This window comes from Geotrypetes seraphini, chromosome 3, assembly GCF_902459505.1.
Source record: "Geotrypetes seraphini chromosome 3, aGeoSer1.1, whole genome shotgun sequence".
NCBI lineage: Eukaryota > Metazoa > Chordata > Amphibia > Gymnophiona > Dermophiidae > Geotrypetes > Geotrypetes seraphini.
In genome coordinates, this window is record NC_047086.1 from 328,761,344 (window position 1) to 328,786,653 (window position 25,310).

Here is a 25,310-nt window from a genome sequence, read left to right on the forward strand (position 1 = left end):
AGATAGCTACGTCAACTCCTCCGGACATGCCACCCTTCGAACCGGTGGTTTTGAAGCTTCCGAAGAAACGTTTCTCAAAATCGAAACATCTTTCTTCTTCGAGGTCGTCTTCCTCGGAGACTATAGCCATACCAAATGTACCAGATTCAATGGTCTCAGTGCTGGTTTTGCAGAATATGTTGGAGACTATTCTGCATCAGGAGTTCAATAACATGCTTGCCAAATTGACTTCTGCCTCAACTCTACTTCCTGCAGTCCAGCCTGAGCACTCAGCAGTATTACAAGGAGTTGAGTCCTTGGCAGTGCCTCGAACTCAACCTGGTCACTCTATACAAGGAGTCAAGTCTTTAAGAGTGCCTCCAGATGAATCTACACACTCTATCCAAGGAGTTAAGTCCTTGAGAGTGCCTTGAGCTCAGTCTACACACTCTGTACAAGGAGTTGAGTCCTTAAGAGTGCCTCAAGATACCTCGTTACAAGGAGCTGAGTCCTTTTTGGTATCTCAGCCTCGTTCTCCAACTACCAGTCTTACCTCATCACATAAGGTGTTGCCCTTTTCGAAGCACAGGCCAAGGACGCCTCGACATTCATCTTCCAGACTGGATCCGACTCAATCATGAGACCGTGATTTGAGACATACTTCTCCATCGAGGCCCAGGTCTTCTTCTCGAAACAGGTCTCGTTTCTCCAGGCATCGAGGCTCTTCAAGACCACAAACTCGTTCGGCGAGGAGATCTGTTGTGGAACCTCACCACTCTCGTCAGTCGAGTTCTTCTCCTGCGAGGTTCTCTTCACATTCCAGAAGTGGGTCATCTTTGCCCGTGGACTCAGATCTCAGGTATCAATATTCCAGAGAGGCTTCACCTTTGTTCTCTGCTATGAGAGTTACCTCAAGGGGTTCTCGATCACCTTTTCCTCAACGAGGTCATACCTCTTGAGACCCGGTATTCTTTACCAAGTTTCTGTGCAAAATGAGTAAGGATCTTAACATATCTTTAGAATCCGACTCAAAATACTCTAAGGAGTATCTGGAAGAACTGAGAATGCCTCATCCTCCTAAGGAGTCTCTCAAATTACCCATAAAAGGCATTCTTTCTCAAACTTTCAAAAGAAATCTTGAGACACCAAATTCCGTTCCTGCTGTGCCAGCAAAGTTGGAATCTTGATATTGCATGGTCCACTGTAAGGGATATGAGAAGTCTCAATTATCCCATCATTCTCGTGGAATCTTCTTTAAAAAGAACCAATCCTGCTAAGGTTTATGCCACTGTCCCGCCTGGAAGAGAGGGCAGGACTATGGACAAGTTTGGTTGTCGGCTGTATCAAAATTCAATCATGACAACCCGAGTTTTGAACTACAACTTTGTCTTCATGTCTTATTTCAAGCATTTGGTCAACCCCATACCTGATTTTTTCAAATATATTCCCCAACATCGACTTCCAGAGTGTCAACAACTACACAACACTCTGGGTCAACTTCGCATGCATCTGGTTCAATCTGCCTATGATGCGTTTGAACTGTCCTCTAGGCTCACGGCCATGTGTCATCTTGCCTGGCTTCGCACCATGGACATGGACCCAAATCTGCAAGAACGACTGGCTAACATTCAATGCCAGGGCACTGAGTTGTTTGACGACTCTATTGAGGCAGCTACCAAGCGTTTATCTGAGCATGAGAAGTCCTTTGCTTCCATCATTAGACCAAAGCCAAAGCCGTCCACTGCCAAAGGTTATAGGCCTGTTCCATCCTACCAGAGGCGTTTTCCTCAGAAGGCAGCTTCTTATTCAAGGCCGCCTCCTAAGAAACAACAGCAGCAACAAAGGCAGCAAAAACCTCAGACTCCTGCTGCACCAAAGGCCTCTCAGTCTTTTTGACCATCTCACACAGAGCATAACCTCAATCGTTTTGCTTCTGTCCTCCTCTTCCTATAGGGGGCCACCTCCATCTTTATTACCACTGATGGGAGCTCATACATCCGACCTCTGGGTCCTCTCTGTCATCAAGGAAGGTTTACTCTCTTCATTTCATCCACAGATTCCTTCAGATCTTTCCCCAAGAGAGTATCCTTCCAATCCATCCCAGACCACCCTTCTTCAGGAAGCTCAAGCTCTGCTTCACCTCCATGCCATCGAGGAAGTTCCCCTGGAACAGCAGAGCAAGGGGTTTTACTCTCGTTACTTCCTAGTTCTGAAGAAGACGGGCAATCTGCGACCTATTTTGGATCTCAGAGCACTCAACAAATTTCTTGTCAGAGAAAAATTTTGGATGCTGTCTCTGGCACCCTTGTATCCCCTTCTAGATCAGAACGATTGATTATGCTCTCTGGATCTCAAAGAGGCTTATATTCACATTCCCATTCATCCAGCCTCTCGCAAGTTCCTTAGATTTCAGGTGGGAAATCATAATTTTCAGTACAGAGTGCTACCCTTCGGCCTGGCATCATCTCCCAGAGTCTTCACCAAGTGCCTAGTGGTGGTAGCAGCAGCTCTGCACAACTATAGTCTCCAGGTTTTCTCGGACCAAGACGAATGGCTCAAAGATTCAACAACTCAGAAGGATATTGTAGCGACCCAATATACTACTTGGTTCCTCCAAAGCTTGGGTTTGAAATCAACTTTCCATAATCCCAACTACAGCCCTCTCAGACTCTACAGTTCATCAGAGCTATACTGGATAATGTGCAACTCAGGGCATTCCTTTCTCAACAAAGTCAGGATGCTCTCATTCAACTTTGTCACTTCACTTTCAGTGAGACACATGATGGTTCTCCTAGGTCACATGACCTCTACAGTTCACGTGACTCCTTTTGCCAGACTTCACCTACGAATTCCTCAGTGGACCCTGGCATCTCCGTGGGCGCAGGCTTTCAACCCACTCTCTCTTCACATTACAGTGACTCCTTCGTTGAGACAGTCTCTCCACATGCTCTGTTCCAATCTCTCCTCATCAGATGGTCTTCATGACAGATTCCTTGACTTACGCTTGGGGGGAGGTGGGCTTATCTCGATGGTCTCCGTACTCAAGGTCTTTGGTCCAACACAGATCATCAGTGTCACATAAATCTTTTGGAACTCGGAGCGATCTTCAATGCTCTCAAAGCTTTTCAGCATCTTCTCCATGATCAAATAGTCCTCATTCAGACAGACAATCAAGTTACCATGTACTAGGTTAACAAGCAGGGAGGAACAGGATCTTTCCCTCTTTGCCAGGAGGCTCAGAAGGTTAGGAATTGGTTAATTCTTCACAACACCTTTCTGAAAGCGGTCTATATTCAAGGAAAGCAAAACTGTCTTGCAGACAAATTGAGTCGTCTTCTATAACCTCACGAATGGACATTCAATTCCTCGCCTCTCCATCACATTTTTTCTCAGTGGGGACTCCTCAGATAGATCTCTTTGTGTCTCCCCACAATAACAAACTGCCTTAATTCTGCTCCAGGATATACTCTCCTCATTGCCTCGAGGCAGATGCTTTTCTTCTGGAATGGACGAATCAGTTTCTGTATGCATTTCCTCTCATTCTCAAGACACTCGCCAAACACAAACATGCCACCATGATTCTCATAGCTCCTCGGTGGCCCAGACAACCTTGGTTCTCCCTTCTACTTCAACTCAGCAGCAGGGAGCCACTACTTCTACCAGTTTTTCCCTCTGCGTACACAACTCTCTGCTTCATCCCAACCTGCAGTCTCTACCCCTGACAGCTTGGAACCTCTCAACCTAACTGACACTCTACAGTTTTCTCAGTCTGTTAAGGACATTTTAAGGGCTTCTAGAATGCCTTCCACTAGGCAATGTTACACCCAGAAATGGACTAGGTTTTCTGCTTGGTGTACCATTCATCACAAGGAGCCTCAATCTACCTCCTTGTCTTCTGTTTTGGATTACCTCTTGCATTTATCTCAATCAGGCCTCAAATCCATATCCATTCGAGTCCATCTCCGTGCAATTGCTGCTTTTCGTCAGCCTATTCAAGGGAAACCCATTTCTGCTCATCCTGTGGATTCCAGATTTATGAAAGGACTTTTCAATATCAAACCACCTTCAGTGGTTTGGTATCTCAATGTTGTTCTTGCTCAGTTGATGAAACCTCCTTTTGAACCAATGGCTTCGGCTCATCTGAAATATCTCACTTGGAAAGTGGTTTTTCTCATTGCTCTCATGTCTTCTCGCAGAGTAAGTGAGCTATAAACTTTAGTATTCCATCATGACAAGGTGGTCCTCCATACTCATCCTAAATTCTTACCTAAAGTGGTTTCAGAATTTCATCTTAACCAATCCATTGTACTTCCCGTATTTTTTCCAAAGCCTCATTCTCATCCTGGAGAAATAGCTCTTCATACCATGGACTGTAAGCGTGCTTTAGCTTTCTACTTACAACGCACTAAGCCACACAGATCTGCTCCTCAACTTTTTGTCTCATTTGATCCAAACAAGTTGGGACATCCAGTTTCCAAGCACACCATCTCCAACTGGATGGCTGCTTGCATCTCTTTCTGCTATGTTCAAGCTGGTCTGCATCTGCAGGGTCGAGTCACAGCCCATAAAGTCAGAGCCATGGCAACATCTGTTGCTTTCCTTCGAACTACCGGTACTCCTATTGAGGAATTCTGTAAGGCTGCCACTTGGTCCTTGTTTCATACCTTCACCTCTCATTATTGTCTGGATTCTTTTTCCAGATGGGATGGCCATTTCGGCCAGGCAGTTTTACAAAATTTATTCTCCTAAATTGCCAACACTCCCACCATCCCTTCTGGTTTGCTTGGAGGTCACCCACATGTGAGAATATGCTGCCTGCTTGTCCTGGGATAAAGCACAGTTACTTGCCGTAACAGGTGTTATCCAAGGACAGCAGGCAGATATTCTCACAACCCGCCCACCTCCCCTGGTTGGCTTCTTAGCTAGCTATCTGAACTGAGGAGACGCGTGCCCTACGTCGGGCGGGAAGGCACTCGCGCATGCGCGGTGCTGATGTTGCGAACTTTCTAAAAGTTTTACAAGCAAGTCTGCATGTGAGGCTGTCTGCATCCGGGCTCCGTGGATGACGTCACCCACATGTGAGAATATCTGCCGGCTGTCCCTGGATAATACCTGTTACGATAAGTAACTGTGCTTTTAGGAATGTAAACATCTGATATTTTTTCTTGTAGGTTGAAAAACTTCTAGAAGGTTATCTTCAAGATATTGGAATTACTGAAGAACAATTTCAAGATGCATGTAAATCGCCTTTTGCAGAGTCTCATTCACTTCAGGTATATTTAGTTTTACAATGTAGTTATATTGTCTATTAAATGGAAAAAAAGCACAGTATTTTTGTAGTTCATTTTTCACAATAAAATAAATAAATAGAACAGTCAAACAAATACATAGTCGAGTTACATTATTATTATTATCCCAAGACAAGCAGGCAGCATATTCTCACATGTGGAAGTGGGTGACATCCACAGAGCATCGTCAGTTTAAGATTTTAGAAAGTTTGTGATAGCCCGCACCACGCATGCACGAGTGCCTTCCTGTCTGACGTAGGTGCGCAGTCCCTCAGTTCTTAGTTTCCTCGATATTTTTTCTCTTTGCCTTTTCGCTCTCATACTCTTTTATGTCTATTTAGACATTTTTCCTTTCTTTATTTTCTCTAAAAGTTAAAAATAAAATTAATTTTTTTCTTTTAAGTTTTTCGCCGTCCGCGGGTTTTCATCTCGGTGTGGCCTACATTTACGCCTCGGCCATCAAGTTTAATTTGGCTGAGGCAGTGTTCTCATCAATGCCACGCCCTCTGACGAGGTTTAAAAAGTGTGGTCGGTGTTTTTGCACTATTTCTTTAACGGACCCCCATAGCTGGTGCCTGCAGTGTCTGGGTCCTGAACACCGTGTACAATTGTGTAAATGCTGCTCTTCGTTGCAAAAACGTACCATCAAAAATCATATCCTCCAGCAAGAAAAACTCTTCGGTGTCAGCATGGAGGCAGATGCACCGTCGATACCATCCAAATTGAAGTCCCCGACACTGACGACACCGCCAAAGGCATCAGCATCGATGCCTGTGTTGCAGAGAAGGAGAGAAAAGCAGAGTAGAGAACAGGAGAGGGGAAGAAGTAGCAACAGAAGGCAGGAGAGAGCAAGGGGCATCGGTGAGAGGTAGCCCCGCCCACCCCTGACATCATCCACCGGAACTCCTCCTTAAAAGGGGAGCGGCCAACGGAGCTCATTTAAACAGGCTTGGGCAGGCAAGCAGGAGGCAGGAAAAGAGGAGAGAAAAGCAGAGCAGAGAACAGGAGAGGGGAAGAAGGAGCAACAGAAGGCAGGAGAGAGCAAGGGGCATCGGCGAGAGGTAGCTCCGTCTACCCCCTGATATCATCCACTGGAGCTCCTCCTTAAAAGGGAGGGGCCAACGAAGCTCAGTTAAACAGGCTTGGGCAGGCAAGCAGGAGAGAGCAAGGGGCATCGGCGAGAGGTAGCTTCGGCCACCCCCTGACATCATCCACTGGAGCTCCTCTTTAAAAGGGGAAGGAACAACGGTACTTAGCCGTTCGGCGCACGATAAAGGCGAGTGTTAAAGGCGCTCGCCTTAGCGAGAGCGCCTTTGTGAAAGGGCCTTGAAAAGGGATGAGCCACCGCTAAAGGAGAGCAGAAGGAGACTACATCAGGTGCAGAGGACACACAACCAGGCAGACACAGCAGGTACAGCAGGCTCAGAGGACACACAGCCAGGCAGACACAGAGGACACAGCAGGCGCAGAGGAGACACAACCAGGCAGACACAGCAGGCACAGAGGACACACAACCAGGCAGACACAGCAGGCGCAGAGGACGGACACAGAAGGCGCAGAGGACCCACAGCCAGGCAGACACAGAGGACACAGCAGGCGCAGAGGACACACAACCAGGCAGACACAGAGGACACAGCAGGCACAGAGGACAGCCACAGCAGACACAGAAGACATCCATAGCAGACCGGCAAGCGGGCAGTAATGGAAGCAGCAGACAGAAGCAAGATGTTGAGCTACCCAGTTTTCTGCACTGTCTGCCATATATATGACTACCTCCCCTCTGGAAGGCGGTCTTATGTATGCGCTTGATGCGGAGTAAAGAGCTTGAAGAAACAAATCAGACTCCTGGAGGGCAGAATACTGGAACTGAAGGCACTTCAAGTAGTGGAGGAGGAAGACAGAAATGCAGAGAACATCAAGACTAAGGACACCATCGAGGAAGAAGTCCGAGAGCTGGAGAAGTTCATAGAGGAGGCATACAGGGAGACCGTGGAAAATCACCAGCAACAGTGGAACTGCCGAGATACACCTACAGAGAGTGTGGACCACCCAACGCTCAACCACCAGGAAGAAATGGGTGACACAGCAGCGAGATCTGGAAACAGCGGAGGGAACCCACAAGAAGACGAGTCCAGTGCAAGCCAACGCCAGGATAAGAGATAATGGATGGGAACGAAGGACACGGACCTACAGCTAGAGAGATGGACATACACCAGGGACATGGACATGCAGCTGGAGAATCAAGAGAATATAGAGAGGACAGCAATCGTGGTGGGGGACTCCATCATCAGACAAGTTGACAGCCACATAGTGGGAGGAAGGCTGGATCGGCTGGTGACCTTCCTTCCAGGAGCCAAGGTAGAAGACATAGTGAGCCGCATCAACAGGATCATCAACAGTGTGGAAGAAGAAGATACGGCGGTGGTGATCTATGTGGGGACGAACAACATAAGCAACAGGAATTACAAAAGGGAAGTGTGTGGCGCAGTGGTTGGATCTACAGCCTCAGCACCCTGGGGTTGTGGGTTCAAACCCCGTGCTGCTCCTTGTGACTCTGGGCAAGTCACTCAGTCCTCTATAGCCCCAGGTACGTTAGATAGATTGTGAGCCCACCGGGACAGATAGGGAAAATGCTTGAGTACCTGATTGTAAAAACCGCTTAGATAACCTTGATAAGCGGTATATCAAATCCTAATAAACTTGAAACTTGAACTTGAAACTTGGAAGTACTGAAGGACCAATTCCGGATGCTAGGAAGGAAGCTGAAGAGCAGAATGCAGAGGATAGCATTCTCGGAGATCCTGCCGGTACCCAGGGCCGACAAGGAGAGGCAGATGGAGCTGCAAGCAGTTAACGCATGGATGCGGTGCTGGTATGAGGAAGAAGGATTCCACTTCGTGCGCAACTGGACGACGTTCTGGGGGAAGAGCAAGCTATTCAGGAAGGACTGATTTCACCTCAGCAGAGACGGAATGAGGCTATTTGCAAGCAACATCAAGAGAGAAGTTGAGAGGTTTTTAAACTAGGAAGAAGGGGAAAGCCGACAGTCGACTGAGAGAGTCGATGGTTCGGGAACCGGTATACCCAGAGGATACCGGGCAGAAAGATAGAAGGGAAGACTCACCGGATCACAAGCAAGATAGATCGAAAGGGACATGAGGGAAGGAAATGCAAGAAAGGAACAGGCCGCAAACTCAAGTATATGTATACAAACTCAAGGAGCCTAAGGAATAAGATGGGTGAATTAGAAGCTATGGCACAAAAAGATAACGTGGTTGTCATTGTTATCACGGAAACATGGAAAACTGAGGAAAATGTCTGGGACACTGCTACCGGGATACAAACTATACCGCAGAGACAGAGTGGCTCAAAAAGGTGGGGGCATTGCCATATACATCAAAGAGGGAATTGAATCTACTGGAGAGAACACGCCACAACAGATGGATAAGTTAGAGTATCTATGGATCAAAATTCCGGGAACAAATGGACTGGAAATTAAGATCGGCATCTACTACCGATTCCCCAGGGCAGTCCGAAGAAATTGATGGAGAAATGACGGACGAGATTAAACGCAACTGCAAGGGAGGCAACACAGTTATCATGGGTGACTTCAACTATCCGGGGATAGATTGGAAACTAGGCACCTCTGGCTGTGCTAGGGAGACCAAGTTCCTGAATACTGTAGGCGATTGCTTCCTGGAACAACTTGTCAAGGAAAATACAAGAGGAAATGCAATTCTGGACCTAATTCTAAATAGACTGCAAGGACCGGCACAAGGTGTAGAAGTAGAAGGGACGCTGGGAAACAGCGATCACAACATGATCCGCTTCGACCTGGACGCAGGGGCGAAACATTGGTGCAGAACGACGGCCACGGCACTGAACTTCCGAAAAGGGAATTACGAAGGGTTGAGACTCATGGTGGGGAAGAAGATTAAGAAGAGGATAAACATTGTAAAAACGCTAGAGCAAGCTTGGTCCCTTTTTAAGGACACAGTCACCGAGGCGCAAAATCTATATATACTGCGTATCAACAAGGGATCCAAGAGGAAAAAGAACAAGGAACTGGCGTGGCTCACTGTAAAGGTGAAGGAAGCGATCAGAGACAAGAAAACTTTGTTTAAGGAATGGAAAAGGTCAAGAACGGACAAAAATTGGAATAAGCACAAACAACATCAACGCAGGTGCCATAAAGCGGTAAAAGGGGTCAAGAGACTATGAGGAAAAAAATAGCCAAGGAGGCAAAAAACTTCAAGCCGTTCTTTCGGCATATTAAGGGGAAATGACCCGCGAAGAAAGCAGAGGGACCGATGGATGACTATGGAATAAAGGGAGTGCTAAAGGAGAACAAAGCAATTGCCGACAAACTGAACACATTTTTTGCATCTATATTTACCGAAGAGCATACAGCATACTGGAACCCATCAGGCTACATACTGGAAACAAAGAAGGGAAACTGACAGGGTTGACGGTCAGTCTAGAAGAGGTATGCACCCAGATTTGTAGGCTTAAGAGCGATAAATCCCCAGGACTGGATTGCATCTATCTGAGGGTCATCAAGGAACTGAAAGGGACTATAGCTGAACTGTTTCAACTAATAGCCAATCTGTCGATCAAATCGGGAAAGATTCCGGAAGACTGGAAGGTGGCGATTGTTATGCTGATCTTCAAAAAAGGTTCGAGGGGAGATCTGGGAAATTACAGACTGGTGAATCTGACCTTGGTACTGGGAAAGATGGGAGAGGCGCTGGTAAAGGACCGCATCATTGATCACCTTGATGGACACAGTTTGATAAGGACTAGCCAGCATGATTTCAGTAAAGGCAGATCTTGTTTGATGAACTTGCTGCACTTCTTCGAGGGAGTAAACAGGCAGATAGACAAGGGCGATCCAGTCGACATTGTATATCTGGATTTTCAGAAGGTGTTCGACAAGGTTCCACATGAACGACTACTTCAGAAAATTGCGAGCCATGGAATCGAGGGTGAAATACTCACGTGGATTAAAAACTGGCTGGAGCATTGGAAACAGAGAGTGGGGGTAAATGGACAATACTCAGACTGAAAGAGCGTCACCAGTGGGATGCCTCAGGACTCAGTGCTTGGACCCGTGCTCTTCAACATCTTTATAAATGATCTGTGAGGTGATTAAATTTGCGGACGATACGAAGTTATTCAGAGTAGTGAAGACAGAGGGGGATTGCGAAGATCTGCAACGTGACATAATCAAGCTCAAGAAATGGGCATCGACATGGCAAATGAGGTTAGAAACATAGAAACATAGAAAATGACGGCAGAAAAGGACAACGGCCCATCTAGTCTGCCCACACTAATGACCCACCCCCTAACTTCCTAATTTATAGCAGTGGAAAGTTATATGCTATTGATGAACACTAGATTTTTACTCAAATAAGGAATAGATATATGTGGAGTTTTTCAAGACCGAGGATGTGTTTACATCTTTAAATCTTTATTTGAAGTTGTTTTGTCCGGAGGATCGGTTTTTATTAGATCCTACATGACACTGAGGTCTTTTCTCCACTTTTCAAAGTAATTGAGTGGGATTTCTTCTCATGAATATGTTTTCCTAAATGCATTGTAATATCGATGCTTATGCATAAGTCAAATGGCATCCACAGTTCTTGCTTCACTATTTGCCTCAGTGCTTCAGTCGTTTCTGGCATCTTAGTTGTTTGACTCCTTATCTGAGAACATTAAGGTCACTTCAAAATCTCTTCAGTGGTGGATGCATCCAGTCAATCTTCATTGCATCCTTCTCTGTTCAATGCTAAGTTTTCCTTCTGGTTACCCATTTCCTGTTATATTTTCTGTTACATGTGCCCACTTTTCTTGGAGCACATCTGTTACTTCCCAGGAAGATTCTTTTCAGCACCTCAACTCTGCAGGCATATTACCTTTTTCCGTTTAGTTAGGTCGCTTTCAACTCTCTGACATCTTCTTACCTTCAGTTGATGCTGCTACCTCAGAAGAAATTTGTTCCATTTTTTGGGGTACCACGCGACTAAGCTCTGTTACCCATCATCCCTCCTTTATAGCAAAGTGAGAGGGTACAGGAGTGCAATACAAAGGCTTGTTACTTGTTTTTGCTGTTCACATTCTTGGTTACACATGTTTCATGTTGCACTTATTTTCTACTCGGGGTCACATTTATCATGGCTCTTTTCTCCGTTCCTTATTTTTACTGGGAGAATTTTATATATATTTGATTCCCAAGTTTCTAACGCACAATTAACCAAGGATAGTAGTTTGAAGGCTACACTACTTTACTTTCAGAAATATACTTTCAAGGGTTCAGGTCCTAGTTTTAATAACACATTTAATAACACATTTAACACCTTACTAAGCTCCTATTTTTTTTTTTTATAAATATGGAGCCTTAAAAAACCCAAAATCATTTCATCAACTTTTTTGTTTTTACAAGGATGTTAAACAATTCTATTCATCTTTCCTTACTAAATCTGAGGTGATTTCATCTTTACTGTGTAATATGCTTCCACTTTCTGTTCTCTGCTGATTTTTTCATTTTTAAGGCTTATTACAATTCTTTCTCAGCCTTTGAGAGATAATTAAAAAAAAAAAAATATATACAGTATATATATATAATAACAATATTTTTTATCAGGAGGTTATTTTCTCCACAGTAAGCCATTATGTCATTTTAATGTTATACTTTATAACATTTGCTTTTCTTTCCTTCTAAAATAGGTCCTCTTTTTTATCCTCTCAGACTATTCTTTTCATGAGAACCATGCTTTCGTTGCTTTCAAAATTTCTTTCCCTTCTCATTCGTGTCTACTCTGAGACCTGGCTGGTTTCTCCTACTCATTTAGTCTGCTACTCCATATGGGTGCATTTACCAGTAGTCCTTACTTATTTGATTCTTGAATCTTTTTGGCATCTCCATCACCTATATTTAGATTCACTGCCTCTAGGAGGTTGTTTATTATTTTCTCAACCTCCATACATATGAGTTTTCTCAGAATTCTCCTTTTACCTATATGGAGTTCCTCTATTTATTTTTTCCATTAGATTTCTTCCCTTGCCTCCGCACTCTCGGATCAGACATTAGGTCATGGTTTTTGTGAGGCAACTTAAATTTTTCTGAGTTCTTGGAACCCAACTCTCCCTCCATCCCTTTACTAAACCTAGGGAGTCCCACATATAAGAATATGCTGCCTGCTTGTCTAAGGATATAGCACAGTTACTTACCGTAACAGCTGTTTTCCTGGGACAGAAGGCAGATATTCTCGCAACCTGCCCACCTCCCCTAGTTGGCTTCTGCACATAGAACTGATGATCTCATGAGTTGGCATCGGGAAGGAAGGCACTCATGCATGTGCGATGCAGGCAGGCTAAAAGCTTGTTTAAGCTTAAAGTGATACTACACTTTCCACTGTCCGTACCTGGTACAAGTGAGAATATCTGCCTGCTCTCCCAGGATAGCACCTGCTACGGTAAGTAATTGTGCTTTATCTGGGGTCAGTAAGCAAATATTTTCACAGCACGCTCACCTCCCCTAGTTGGCTTCTTCACTAGGGCATAGAACTGACAACCTCATAAGCTAGCATCGGGCAGGAAGGCACTTGTGCATGTAAGGTTTGGGCAGTCTCCAAGCTTCGCTAGAAACTTAAAATGACAGTACACTTTATCACTGTACTGGGCTCTGTGGATGATGTCACTCATCTGTAAGAATATCTGCCTGCTGTCCCCGAATAACACCTGTTAGGTAAGTAACTGTTCTTTATCAATAATGCTTTGGTGAGCATTTCTGATAATGTTAGTGCGGTTTTCATTTCTGTTGAGCTCTGACTTTCTTGTTCAACATGCATTAATGAGTTAACCCCAGAGATGACTGTCCCACAAAGGGTGGCACCCACATAGGAAATCATCACAGGAAGTATCTTGGAATCATGCATTAATGAGTTAACCCCAGAGATGACTGTCCCACAAAGGGTGGCACCCACATAGGAAATCATCACAGGAAGTATCTTGGAATCATTGTAAATTGACAGCACATTTATTATGATATTTTAAATTTTGACCTGGTGTCTGATCTTTGTGTACTGAGCAATTGCCCAGCAGAGTACACAGGTTTCAGGCATAAAAATATAATTAAAAACCATAATAGCAATTTTGTATGATTTTTCATTAAGAATTTTTAAATGTTATCAGGTCTGGATTAATATAAACATATTTTTTTCACAGACGATCCTACAACCAGTGTTGGCTGCAGAAGATTTTAATATGTTTAAGACCATGATGGTGCAGAAAAACATTGAACTACAGTTGCAAGCAATTCAATTAATTCAAGATAGAAATGGTAATATTTACAAATATGTTTTTAATGCATTAATTGTTGAAAATATGTGATTTTAAATTAAAGTTTAGCCTGCCCTTCTGAGGTATCAGATTTGGTACCTCAGTTATTACAAGTATTTTACATTTAAAACTAAGTAGAGAATATACTTGTAGGATAACTGGTAACCAAAAGTAAACTTTATCAATCTATTCTAACCTAATTTTCAATTTCTTTATCACACTATACCAATAAAGGTTCTTTCTCATTTTGTTTCATCTACAGAATGGTCTGCAGTACTATGGTCACACTATTTTTTATTGTCATTTAAATTTTTATCTATCTTGGGATATTTTCCACATAAATCTTCTAAGAGGTGTGTTTTAACTAGAGGAAATATTGATTCTAATTTCTAATCAACTTTGGACTAATGTATCTTTTCAGCTTAGTGGTCTTTACAAAATCCTGTTAAAATGTTTGATAACTGGGATCATATAGTAACTAATATTTTGAATACTACTGCACCAAATCATGATTATGTAGTTATCTGCAAAATTTTCTCCTTGGTTCACCAAGAACTTGAAGGCTGAAAGACAAGTATATCGGTGATTGGAAATACAGTGGCAGAAAAATGCCTGGAAATTGGCAATAAATATGTCTCTGAAGCAAACCTCCCCCCCCCCCATTATGCTCTTGAAATTGACAATAATTCATTTGATGTAAAGAAATAGGAGCATATTCTATAAAGGCGTCCCGATTGTAGGCGGTGGTAGGCATCCAATTGCTGTCCAGCCATTATCCCAGGACAAGCAGGCAGCATATTCTCAACAGGTGGGTGACGTCACCAACAGAGCCCTGCAACGGATAGCCTCGTTAGCAGACTTGCTTGAAGATCTTTATAAGAGCTTATGAATGCTGCACTGCGCATGCACGAGTGCCTTCCCGCCCGAGTTAGGGTGCACATCTCCTGTGAGGTACCTCAGTTCATTGTTTTCCGTGGAGCCGAGAAGTCCTCTTCACTTCAGCTCTGCAGCCCTTCATTGCCTTCTAATTGCTCCTTGGTGGCCGAGACAACCTTGGTACTCCCTTCTACTTCAACTCAGCAGCAGGGAGCCATACCTTCTACCAGTTTTTCCTTCTCTGCTTACACAGAGTCAAGGATCTCTGCTTCATCCCAACCTGCAGTCTCTACACCTGACAGCTTGGTACCTCTCAACATAACCCCTCTTCAGTTTTCTCCATCTGTAAGAGATATTGTAGAAGCTTCTAGGAAGCCTACCACTAGACAATGCTGTCACCAAAAATGGACTAGATTTTCTATGTGGTGTTTTTCTCATCATAAGGAGCCTCAACATTCCTCCTTATCTTCTGTTTTGGACTATCTTTTGCACTTATCCGATTCTGGCCTCAAGTCTACATCCATCCAAGTCCATCTCATTACAATTGCGGCTATTGAAGGAAAACCTCTCTCTGCTCACCCAGTGGTTTCCAGATTTATGAAAAGACTTTTCAGTGTCAAACCTCCTCTCAAACCGCCTCCTGTGGTTTGGGATCTCAATGTTGTTCTTGCTCAATTGATGAAGCCTCCTTTTGAACCACTGGATAAGGTTCATCTGAAATATCTCACATGGAAAGTGGTGTTTCTCATAGCCCTCACTTCTGCTCGACGAGTCAGTGAGCTGCAAGCTTTAGTTGCTGATCCAACATTCACAGTGTTCCATCATGACAAGGTGGTTCTTCGTACTCATCCTAAATTCTTCCCTAAGGTGGTCTCGGAATTTCATCTCAACCAATCCATTGTTCTTCCAGTTTTTTTTCCAAAGCCTCATTCTCATCCTGGAGAAGTTGCTCTTCACACTTTGGACTGTAAACGTGCTTTGACCTTCTATTTGGAACGCACCAAACCACACAGAACTGCTCCTCAATTTTTTGTCTCCTTCGATCCAAATAAGTTGGGACATCCTATTTCTAAGCGTACCATAGATGGAGATAGATGGAGATGGAGATCTCCAACTGGATGGCTGCTTGTATCTCATTCTGTTATGCCCAGGCTGGATTACCCCTACACAGTAGAGTCACAGTCCATAAAGTTAGAGCAATGGCAGCTTCAGTTGCTTTCCTCAGATCTACTCCTATTGAGGAAATTTGTAAGGCTGCTACTTGGTCCTCGGTTCATACCTTCACTTCTCACTATTGTCTGGATACTTTCTCCAGATGGGATGGACAGTTTGGCCAAACAGTATTACAAAATTTATTCTCCTAAATTGCCAACACTCCCACCATCCCATTCTGGTTAGCTTGGAGGTCACCCATATGTGAGAATAGGCTGCCTGCTTGTCCTGGGATAAAGCACAGTTACTTACCGTAACAGGTGTTATCCAGGGACAGCAGGCAGCTATTCTCACAACCCACCCACCTCCCCTTGTTGGCTTCTCTGCTAGCTATCTGAACTGAGGAGACGCGCTCTGCGCTGGGCGGGAAGGCACTCACGCATGCGCGGTGCGGGCGATTCGAAACTTCGAGTTTCTTCAAGCAAGTCTGCTTGTGAGGTGTCCGCATCCGGGCTCCGTCGATGACGTCACCCATATGTGAGAATAGCTGCCAGCTGTCCCTGGATAACACCTGTTACGGTAAGTAACTTCTTTTTCTTAAAACCCATTATACTTCTTTTGGGATTTTTTTGTGGCACTTAAAATTTTTTTTGTGTTTGCAGTTCAAGGCCTGTGAGTAGTCTGGAGCATTGACCTCAATTTGAGCATGCCCATTTTTTAATGTTGAGGAAGACCCCCAGTGGTTTCAAGAGGTGTGCCCAATATAATTGGGTGATCTTAGTTATGGACCTACACACTTAGTGTTTCGGGTACCTTGGACCTGACCATGATTCTAACTCCTGTTCTCTCTGTTTGCAAATGCAGTTGAGGACACAGAGAGCATGACATGCTCAACAGGAGAAGCTTTTTAGCTCCTTGAAGCTGTTGATGTTGGCACTGAGACGTAGATATTGGAACACACTGGAAGTACAGTAGAAACAAGAAGTCTCCACCTCTCAAAATCGTGTGCTGTTAGTTGGCCCTGGGACTGGTCAGCATCACTCTTGACACCGAGGATGTGTACAGGTTAAAATCATCTTCGGAACCAAATGACTGTGATGCAGAGTATCAGGGGAGGCCCAAGAAGCACAAGCATTGGTCCTCTTCGATGCATTATGCCAGGAACACTATGACATCAAAATCCCCAATACCTGAGAAGTGTCAGAATTGAGAAGAGAGTTTCCCCTCTTTATTGGTGATGCTGTTGTATCATTGTAAGTGCAGCCAGGTTCCCACTTCCAGTTTAGCACCAACTCCTTCTCAGGCTGGCTCTGCTTCGGCTCCCCAGCCTTTGTTGATGCCTATCTCCAATGAGTGGTACCCAATCATACTCAGGGAAGAGCAAATGCAAATTCTTCATCTGAAACCTGCTCAGGCTTTGAGGGTGCTTGTGTCAGTTGAGACTCAGCTCTCACTTTCCCTGAGACTTTCACTAGGCCTGCAGAGTTATCCTTGACATCAGTACCTTGAGGGGTGCTGGAATTGGCCCTTGCAATACCGTCTTCAACATCGGGGTAGGAAGCTTCCCCGGAGTCAAAGAGTAGGGCTGTGCCTTGACGCCTTTTGAGGTATGGGCATCGGATTGCTGAGCAGAGGCCCTCTCAATCCATTTGGATTTTGAGATTGGTTTCATTCAACTTGACTCAGATTAGAGGTTGGTGATCATTCAAATGGAGAACCTGGTTGCAATATGTTATATGAGCAAACAGGGGGAGGGGGGTACAGGCTTCTACCTCTTGTGTCAGGAGGCTGTGACAGTGGGCTCTCTTTCATAGAATGGTCTTTTGAGCCACTTACCTTGCAGGTAAAAAGAGCAACCTGGCAGATAGACTGAGCAGGGGCTTGCAACCTTACAAGTGGGTGCTCAACATAAGCACAGCTCACAAGATCTTTGGAGAGTAGAGCACCCCCTCAGTGGATGTTTTTGCCACTCATCTGAACAAAAAGGTCCTCCAATTCTTTTCTAGGATCAGATCATATGACAGGCTAGCACTGAATGTCTTCCTCAATTGGGGGACAGGTCTTCTATACGCATATTATCCGATATCTCTTATAGAGAGGACCTAGCTGAAACTCAAGCAAGATTGCGGATCTAGAGAATGACATGGGGGAAAAAAAATTGTCCCCATCTCCACCCTGTCCCCATGCGCTCAGTCCCTGTCCTGTGAGCTCGGTCTCTGTCTCTGTCCCATCCCCGCGAGCTCAGTCCCTGTCTCCGCCCCATCCCCCTGAGCTCGGTCATTGTCCCCACAAGCCATCTGATCCCATCCGCACAAGCCTCTGCCTCGACTAGTTTTATACTGAACTTATTTTATTATATTATATAAACAAACAATATTCTGTACAATTGTCATTTTATAAATCGGAGTTATCCCAGGACAAGCAGGCAGCATATTCTCACATGTGGGTGACGTCATCCATGGAACCCTGGTATGGACACAATTAAAAGTGCATTGTCACTTTAAGTTTTAAGAAAACTTTGTGACTGCCCATGCCGCACCTGCGCAAGTGCCTACCTGCCCAAGATAGGTTCGCGGTACCTCAGTTCTTTGTTTTCCACAGAGCAAAGAAATACATTTTTTACTGAACTCTGTTCAGTCTACATTGCCTTCTTTCTCTTACGTCTTTTTTCTATACTTTTTCTTATCTGTATTGCTATCTTTTTACTTAAAAAAAAAAAAAAAGAAATGGAAAATTTAATTTAAAAAAAATTGGACTCGTCCTCAGATTTTTTTCCTCAGCGGGTCTCTGTTTTGCATTGAGTATAATCTCATGAATTTCTTTTCCCTCTATGTTGAAACCATCGACGAGTTTTGAGAAGTGCAGTGGCCTTTTTCTATCACCAACTCTCATAGTTGGTGTCAACTGTGTTTGGGTCTGAACACCGAGTTGAGTCTTCTACACCTTACAACAGCGCTCCTTCAAGGCCTGTTACATTCAATAGGACAAGCTCTTCGACTCGGCCATGGATCTCTAAATCTTAAGAGCCATTGACATCGAAAACTCCTGCATTGCATCGACATTGGAAGAACAAATAGCATCGGGGAAGCCAGCTCAGAACCATCCACTTACCAGCAAGCATCGAAGGTCTTGACAGCATCGAGTCTCTTGATGCAGTCCAAACATCAGCGCCAACGTTATCAAGCTTCACAGGTTGTCTCTTCTTCAGGGTGTGCATCCTCATTGAGGTCACCAGCTTTGAGGCAACCTGCTGCACCGATGGTATTGGCATTTGAGACATTGGTACTGGTGCATTCTCAGCAGGTCTCTACAGCTTCGAGTCTCTTGATGCAGACCAAGCACCGATGCCACCATTCTCTAGCTTTGCAGGATGTCTCACTTTCATGGTGTTCTTCCTTATCGAGGTCACCTGCTTTGAGACAACCTGCTGCACTGTTGGTACCAGCAGTTGAGCCATCGGTACTGGTGCATTATGACATATATCCTTATCGAGGTTACCCAATTCGAGGAAACTTGCTGCACTGCGGGTACTGGCTATTGAGCCATTGGTACCAGTGCATACTTTCAGGAGGGAGATTGGTATAATGTTTATGCATATGGGTGCTCACAGCGACTCCCTCGGTACCGGCCCAAAAAACAATAAAGTTCATTGCATCTGTAATACCTTAAGATTACTATCTTCCCCTAAAACTAGATTACTAACAGCCTTTTCCTTTGATCCTTCTTCTGCCATTAATACTCTTCCCCCTACTCTCCTATTGTACTTCCCTTTTATGTACCTTTTCTTCAAAAATTGTATTTCTACCCCTCTTTCCTATTGTTTCCCGTGGTTTTAAAAGTCAATTACCCTGTAGGTCTGATTAATATATTATGTATATTGTGATTTCTTTAAAAATCATATTTTTACCTTTTGTACAACGCTTTGTAATTTGGAAAAGCGTTCAATCAAATATCATGAATAAACTTGAAACTTGAGGCCTCCAGGTACTGATGTCAGCTCTCCATCAAAGCATCAGGCTATTTTTCATGGATCTTCTGAGAGGCATTGTCATCCCCATCTAGACGACAATCTACCTCCAGGCATTGCTCTTCACATGTGTTTTTAACTCATTGCATTGAAGTCTTCCATTGAGTCATCAAGCCACTACCTTGAAGCATCAGTGTTCTTTTTTGCCACGATGGTCCTCATTCATTGATCCCATGCGTTGAAGCGTAAAAGAGATTCTCATCATCAGCTTCATTGGATCGGTACCGAAGACGTTGTAAACTTTCCCAAAGAATCTGAAGCACTAGCTTTATCTGGCTCTGAGTCTTCCAATATACCTCAGAACTGTCACCACGGAAAACGCCTCCTAGAAGAAGATCTTCTCCAGAGGACTTGTCTTTACTAGCTATATTAGGCAGTTGGGCAAAGCCCTACCTATCTCGTTGGAACTGACACTGGACCAAATGTTGAATACTTGTATACTTTGGACTATACTGAGCTTCCCAAAGAGCTTCTCAAGTTACTCTTCCATGACATTTTTTTATAAAGATGCTTCTTGCAAAATGCCTTTATCATGATGGCTCCAAGACAACTAGATTCCATTTACAGAATCTGTTCTCCTCCAGGATTGCTAGACCACAGCTTCAGCATCAATCGTTCCTTGTGGAGTCAGCCCTAAAAAATATTTCAGTGCAAGTGCTTCTGCCTCATTGCTTACAGGGCGTGACGGCCATACTATGTACTATACTGGTAAGCAGGATCCTTACTTACAGTTTTTATATGTCTATATATTTCAAACAATTGGTGGCAAAATTGCCTGATTTGAGCAACATATTTTGTCCGAGCATCTTGCAGAATATCAGTAAAATATTCAACCTTTTTTACAGACTAGAAAGTATGTATCAGGGTCAGCCTCTGATGGTTTTGAATTGTCAACTAGAACATCCATCTCCAAAATACATTAACCAAAATCCCATGTTTAAGGGAAGAGCTTTTTGGCAATTCTATAGAGAGGGCCACACAAAGATGGACAATGAAAATGCCAAGGTCTACAACTCATACATTGAAGCATTCTGCTAAGCATTGTTATTCACATTAGCGGCAATATGCTTCTGCATTCTTCTGCTTCTGGACTGCCATTGCACAAGAAGCAATAACAATAAAAAAAAGCTCGGATCTCAATTCTTCTGTGTATTAGGTCAAACATACCTGCTTTTTTCTCCTTCTTAGCCACTTCCTTACCAATGGGAGTCATCTTCATTTTTACCACAGCATTGGTCTTGATAACAACCAACCTGTAAGTTCTCTCAGTCATCAAGGATGGTTACTGTTTTTATTATGTTGTCAACATACCGCCAAATTATCCAGGAGAGTCCATTTTTAGCTCACAGGACTTCCCTTCTTCGGGACATAGAGACTCTGCTTCAACTATGGGCCTGTTTTACAAAGCTGCGCTAGCAGCTGCTGCGTGGTAACGGCCCCAAAGCCCATAGAGATTTAAAGGGCTTCGGGACTGTTGCCGCACGGCAGCTGCTAGTAAGGCTTTTGTAAAACAGGCCCTATATATCCAGGAGCTAGTACCCCCCTTCTTAGAAAAATTAGGGGCTCTACTTCAGGTATTTTTCACTCCAAAGATGATGGAATTGACGCATTATTTCTAGTTCAAGAAACCATTCAACTTTTATCTCTGGGATCTTAAAGATACTCTTAGATCAAAACGATTAGCTATGCTGTCTAGATAGCATAGTTACCCACATATCAGCTATTTCTGTGCCTGGACTGCTTCTGTGGTTTTGATTAGCCCATCAACATTTTTACTTCAAAGTTCTGCTCTTCAGCCTGGCATCTTCTCTTTGACTGTTTACTAAGTGCCTGATAGTTTTGGCACCAACTTTATGACCCCAAGGGTTCCACAGTCCAATGCTATTTTATTCTTTTTTTTTTTTTTTTTATAAATTCTTTATTCATTATAAATCATAAACAAGTGTACATAAATACATCCATTACAATTACAATATAACACTTGAAAATCTATATCATATGATCTAGAACAAAAATATATACCCCCTCCCATCCACCCCTCTCAAAGCAACCTAAAATTCTTTAATCATTGTAAAACATACATCAAATGTACAAATACCACACATTATACTTCCAATATAACACTTGAAATAGAGTTTGAAGTCGGTTTTTCAAAAATCCTGACTTCAACCCTCTAAACTTCATAGGGGCCCTGCTCAACATGATTCACCTCAGGGTGATCCTAATTCAGCAACAACAAGTTAATTTGCTTCCTTTTTGCAATCAAGTCTATTATCCAAGGACATGCAGTCAGCATATGCTCACATGTGGGTGACGTCATCCACAGAGCCCTGGTACGGACACTTTAAAACATGAACCCCTTTTCCCTGAAGTTAGCTCCACTCTTTTGTATTTTACCTTGTGTTGCCCATGGAGACACCTACAAAATAAAGGAAAGGTAACGTTAACAAGCTACTCCTCCATCACTTTACTGGTGCTTCATGGGCATGGCTTGCCCAGTGCGTAGATGTTTAAATGGGCTTGTTATAAGGGCCCAAACCTTCACACGTTTCGGGTCTCTGATCCCTACGCACCACAACAGTCCTTTCTCCTCTTTGGAAACATTTTTACTTGGTACTCTGCATGTATGCATCAATTATCTGAGTACACTCAAACCTCGGTTTGCGAGTGTTTTGCAAGACGAGCAAAACATTCTCGCAAATCTTGTCTCGCAAACCGAGTGTTGACTCGATTTGCGAGCACCCCCCCCCCAGATAACTGGCATCGCTCCCCCTCCGCTCACACAGGCCCCCCCACGCAAACCAGCACCCCCCCGCCAGAACAACTTCAAATTTACCCCCCGTCTGGCACCGGCACGCAGCCCACAGGACTTGAAGAAGTTCCTGTCTCTGCTGGGCCTTGAGCATGCATCTGCGCATGCTCAAGGCTATCTAGTTCTCCCTCTTGCCGAGATTCTCGGAGATCTGCCGGTGCCAGACAGGGGGTAAGTTTGAAGTTGTTCACGCGGGGGGGGAGGGCTGTGTGAGCGGAGGGGAGCGATGCCGTTTCTCGGGGGGGGGGGGGGGTGGAGCAGCGCCGCTGGCCTCGGAGAGGGGGAGATGGGAACGTATCAAGCGAGTTTCTCTTAGTTCCTATGGGGAAACTCGCTTTGATATACAAGTATTTTTGTTTACGAGCATGCTTCTGGAATGAATTATGCTCGTAAACCAAGGTTCCACTGTAGTTGTTAATTTGCTTTAAAGAATTGAATATTTATTGAAATTATGAGATTTGGGGCTCCTTTTACAAAGGTGCGCTAGTGTTTTTAGTGCACGCACTGGATTAGTGTGCGCTAGCCGAAAAATTACCGCCTGCTTAAAAGGAGGTGGTAGCAGCTAGCGCAGATTTGTAAAAGAAGCCCTTAGAGCCTCTTTTATGAAGCCATTTAGCACAGGCTGCTGCCGTAATGGCCCCGAAGCCCATAGAGATTTAAAGGGCTTCGGGGCTGCTGCTGCACGGCAGCTGTTAGCTTGGCTTTGTAAAAGAGGGGGTTAGGTTCAGAAGAGGGGGAAGGTTTAATTTGTTCTAGCAAGCATGTTTCTCAGACCAAGAGTGTTTTTCTTTCTTTCTGACAGGTGTTCTTCCTGACTGTTTGACAAATGGTAGTGATATGGTAGCTAACCTGGAGCAAAAGGAGATGGAATTACTGACAGAAGCTCTTAGGTAAAACTATTAAATTTCATATAATGTGCATTCCATGAAACAGCAGTGTTAATAATGAAAGTGTGAATGATACTTTTCTTTCTCCAAATGTAAGTACTATCCATGGACTTATATTGCTTGACTTCTTTGAAGGTATGAATAAACATTTGGATAAAGGTGAGCCGGTTTATGTAGTGTATCTAGATTTTCAGAGAGCTTTTGTTAAAGTTCCCCATGAGAGGTTCCTGAGAAAATTAAAGAGTCATGGAATAGGTGGCAAAGTTCAATTGTGGATTAGGAATTGGTTATCAGATAGAAAACAGAGGGTAGGGTTAAATGGTCATTTTTCTCAATGGAGGAGAGTAAACAGTGGAGTGCCATAGGGGTCTGTACTAGGACAGATGCTATTTAACTTGTTTATAAATGATCTGGAAATTGGGACGACGAGTGAGGTGATTAAATTTACAGATGACACTAAACTGTTCAAAATTGTTAAAACTCATTTGGATTGGCAGACTATAGGAAATTTGAAGTCTGGGTATCCAAGAGGCAGATGAAATTTAATGTGGACAAATGCAAAGTGATGCACATTGGGAAGAATAACCCAAATTACAGTTACCGGATGCAAGGGTCCACCTTAGGAGTTAGCGCCCAAGAATAGGATCCAATGTGTGGTGATGGCCAAAAAAGCAAACAGAATTCTAGGAATTATTTTTAAAAAGGATGGTTAAAAAGACTAAGAATGTTATAATGCCCCTGTATCACTTTATGGTGCGACCTCATCTGGAGTATTGCATTCAGTTCTGGCCTTATCTCAAGAAAGAGATAGCGGCACTAGAAAAGGTTCAAAGAAGAGCGACCAGGATGATAAAGGCAAATGTTATACCGATCCGGGAAATTACTGACCGGTAAGCCTCACTTCAGTGCCGGGCTAAATTGTAGAAACAATTATAAAAAATAAAATTGTGGAACATGTAGACGAATATGATTTAATGAGACGGAGTCAGCATGGGCTTAGCTGAGGGAGATCTTGCCTCACAAATTTGCTTGACTTCTTTGAAGGTGTGAATAAACATGTAGATAAAGGTGAGCTGGTTGATAAAGTATATCTAGATTTTCAGAAAGCTTTTGATAAAGTTCCTCACGAGAGCTCCTGAGAAAATTAAAGTATCATGGGATAGGTGGCAAAGTTCAGTTGTGGATTAGGAATTGGTTATCGGATAGAAAACAGAGGGTAGGTTTAAATAGTCATTTTTCACAGTGGAGTTCCGCAGGGGTTTGTACTGGGACCGGTGCTATTTAACTGATTTATAAATGATCTGGAGGAGTCGCGTGATGACGTGCTGCTGAGCGGTGGCTCTTTGCCTGAGCTCCAACCTCCCCCCGCTCTAAATCACTGTTTTCGCCAGCTTGCAACCTTCCTTTCTCAGCCTACACTGGACTATTTGATGCCCATTAGCTGCAGGCACAGGAGGGTGTGTGGCTCGAGGTGTGCAGGGGCAAAATCACAGTGTTATGCCTGCTAAGGTCCCATGGCCACCATGATACAGGCAGACCACGCTCTCCCCAAAAATGGCATCGGAGGGGACTCCGACGCGAACAACAGTCGCCCTGCAGGAGGAAACGCTGAGGGAACTCCTCCGGCATCTTTCGGCACTCATAGACGACAAGCTTACCAAATTCCAAGCATCCGTTAATGATATTAAAGTCAGCGTGGAGTGGCACGGGTCCCAAATTGCTCATTTGGAAAATTGAGACTCGGTGCAGGAGGACCGCTGCAATCTCGAGGCTGACCGCATGTGGGCCCTAGAGGCTCAGTGCTCAACACTCCTGCGGCCAACGAAATAATCTGCGACTCCTGGAGCTGCCGGAGAGTGTTCATGATGCCGATTTATGGAAGCTCGTGGGTCTGGATCTGGCGGGGATGAGAGCGGTGGTGGAGAGAGTCCACCTCATTGGGAACCTCC

At 44.1% G+C, this 25,310-nt stretch overlaps 1 protein-coding gene across 5 annotated transcripts in view; it reads left to right on the top strand.

Moving 5' to 3' along the window:
• CFAP36 (cilia and flagella associated protein 36) overlaps window positions 1–25,310 on the top strand; it is a 240,007-nt gene that overhangs the window by 68,128 nt on the left and 146,569 nt on the right. For 4 of the 5 annotated variants that reach the window (XM_033936495.1, XM_033936498.1, XM_033936496.1 and 1 more), the window contains 3 exons: window positions 5,151–5,252; window positions 13,494–13,608; window positions 23,277–23,364. In XM_033936495.1, coding sequence (XP_033792386.1) covers window positions 5,151–5,252; window positions 13,494–13,608; window positions 23,277–23,364 — 305 coding nt within the window. The remainder of the gene's footprint in view (window positions 1–5,150; window positions 5,253–13,493; window positions 13,609–23,276; window positions 23,365–25,310) is intronic. The other variant, XM_033936500.1, reaches the window with a different exon arrangement.